This window comes from Limulus polyphemus, unplaced genomic scaffold (assembly GCF_000517525.1).
Source record: "Limulus polyphemus unplaced genomic scaffold, Limulus_polyphemus-2.1.2 Scaffold6331, whole genome shotgun sequence".
Taxonomy (NCBI): domain Eukaryota; kingdom Metazoa; phylum Arthropoda; class Merostomata; order Xiphosura; family Limulidae; genus Limulus; species Limulus polyphemus.
Window position 1 is genome coordinate 9,184 of NW_013671941.1, and position 2,026 is coordinate 11,209.

The 2,026-nt window shown below is 29.4% G+C and overlaps 1 protein-coding gene across 5 annotated transcripts in view; it reads right to left on the reverse strand.

Annotated features, from left to right (window-relative positions):
- The window catches only part of LOC106473616 (sodium/glucose cotransporter 4-like), a 58,396-nt gene that overhangs the window by 7,891 nt on the left and 48,479 nt on the right, over positions 1 to 2,026 (reverse strand). Inside the window, exons 14-15 of one of the 5 annotated variants that reach the window (XM_013934300.2) lie at positions 1,715 to 1,907; positions 141 to 1,342 (exon numbers count right to left, since the gene is read on the reverse strand). The exons of 1 other annotated variant lie outside the window; for it this stretch is intronic. In XM_013934300.2, the coding sequence (XP_013789754.2) occupies positions 1,155 to 1,342; positions 1,715 to 1,907 (381 nt within the window). In that variant the 3' untranslated portion in view covers positions 141 to 1,154. Of the gene's footprint in view, positions 1 to 140; positions 1,343 to 1,714; positions 1,908 to 2,026 lie in introns of those variants that run through there. 3 more of the 5 variants (XM_022402025.1, XM_022402024.1, XM_022402023.1) reach the window with 3 other exon arrangements.

The following is a 2,026-nucleotide window of genomic DNA, read 5'->3' on the forward strand; positions in this document are numbered from 1 at the left end:
TATTCAGAAAAAATAAACCAGTTTTATTAAGTAAGGACTTGTGTCGCTAAAGTTTCGTCGGAACGAAGTTACGGAAAGTTAATTAACAAACGGAGACGTAACACAAATATTCCTTTCTTGTACCGAGAAGGATACTAGTATATATATATCGATACTTTATTTAAAAAAAAACATACGTTTTTCATACATTTGATTTCGAGATATATTTGTACTCTAGCAGTTAAAAACAGAAAAATAACTTGATCTATTCAGAGTTATAATGTAAACAGATAAACAACACGTGTAATATTATTCATCCGCTATATCACACGTAAAACGTGGCAAGATTATTTGTATAAGGTACAGAAATATCGTACATTGTTTGCATTCGTTCTTCTCAAACTGTCATGTTTAAAACATTTTACAGTATTTGTTTTTAATAGAAATATTGGAACTAAAGACAAAATTAACTTTATTTTAATAAAAAATTCGTCACCTTTCACACATTTATAAACCTTTTCTTCCAGAAGAAATAATTTTGAAAACATCAAACGCCATATTTGGACTAGTGTCGACACCTTTACACTATATCACTGCATTATATTTTGCGTCTAATATTTACATGTTGCTCTAAATAAAAGTACGTAAATCAGCTGTTTGTCGTAAACTGAGTCAAGAAACGAATGTATAACACGAAAAAAGTATCCTCTCTTTATTAAATGTTGAGTAATTTAGAGATTTAATTAATCATACTTTTCATTTAAATAAATTAGTACACTTTATGTAGAAATTATGAATATTTTCAACCAGTATTCTTATAATACGCAGTTAAGACTAATTCGCAAGACAGTTTCACATCGGTATAAAGTAATTTTAATAATTATGTTTTAAAGTGTTTTTGGTTTGTTTTCAGTCCCATTCCTGTATCTTTCTTAATTGTATGGTTATAGACAGAAATAAACATTTGATTAAAACCAGTTGGAATAAAATGTCCTCATTAAATAATCTAAAATTTATTTAAAGTAAGTGGCTTATCTCTGAAATAATGACTAGATATTTATATGTTGTTTTTTTTCAATGCTACTGAATATAAACTGTCAGTATATACTGTAAACCTGCTGCTTAAAAATTCATTTTAGATGATAATTTTGTTGATGTTAGCCACCAGGGGAGTTTTAAGCATAAAATCCCCACACAAAGCTACCAAATATCGCTAGCAAGACAGCGTTGAAATTGCACCAGTTCTTCCAGATACTAACTTCCTGCATTCTCTGTACTATAGGAGCCCCCTGGTGGTCTTGACTGTTAGGGTTATGATTAATACCGCAGATAAAGAAAATTGATCGTTTCCACAGTGGAATCTCTAAAACAGAATAGTGGAAAAAAAATTATCATCTCAGAAAATGTTCTATTAATAAACCTCTGTAATAAAAATTAACAGACGTCAATATTATATATTTATCTATACTTTTTAATGAGGTATTTATTTAAATAACTTAAATCCCAAAATTTCTGGCTTACAAATGTAAGGAAAATGTGTGACTTTGAGACCAAAATATTGAAAGGAAATTTAATTATACCGTACTGAGGTATCAGTGTTTATAAAAAAAGAAAAAATTGTGTGTGAAATTGATGAAAAATATTTGAATTTTGATTGAAAGAATCAACGTAAGTAAATGATTAACAATTTAAAGTGTAAGGAAAATATATATTAATACAAGTATTTCTGAGTTACCTTCGCTTTGGTCTTTAGAATTAGTCCTAGTGGTTTTCATTTCACAACCTTCGATGTCGTCCCTGTTAAAAGCACAGTTTTCTATCCCTTCATTGACATTGGACACGTCATCGTTCCCTGATCCTGTCTTTGTGTTTACAATGTCTTCACTGATTTTGGTGCTGAATCTTGTCCAGAAAGTCAACCTATATAGCTAGGTACATTATACAACCTATATAGCTAGGTATATTATACAACCTATATAGCAAGGTACATTATACAACCTATATAGCCAGGTACATTATACAACCTATATAGCTAGGTATATTATAC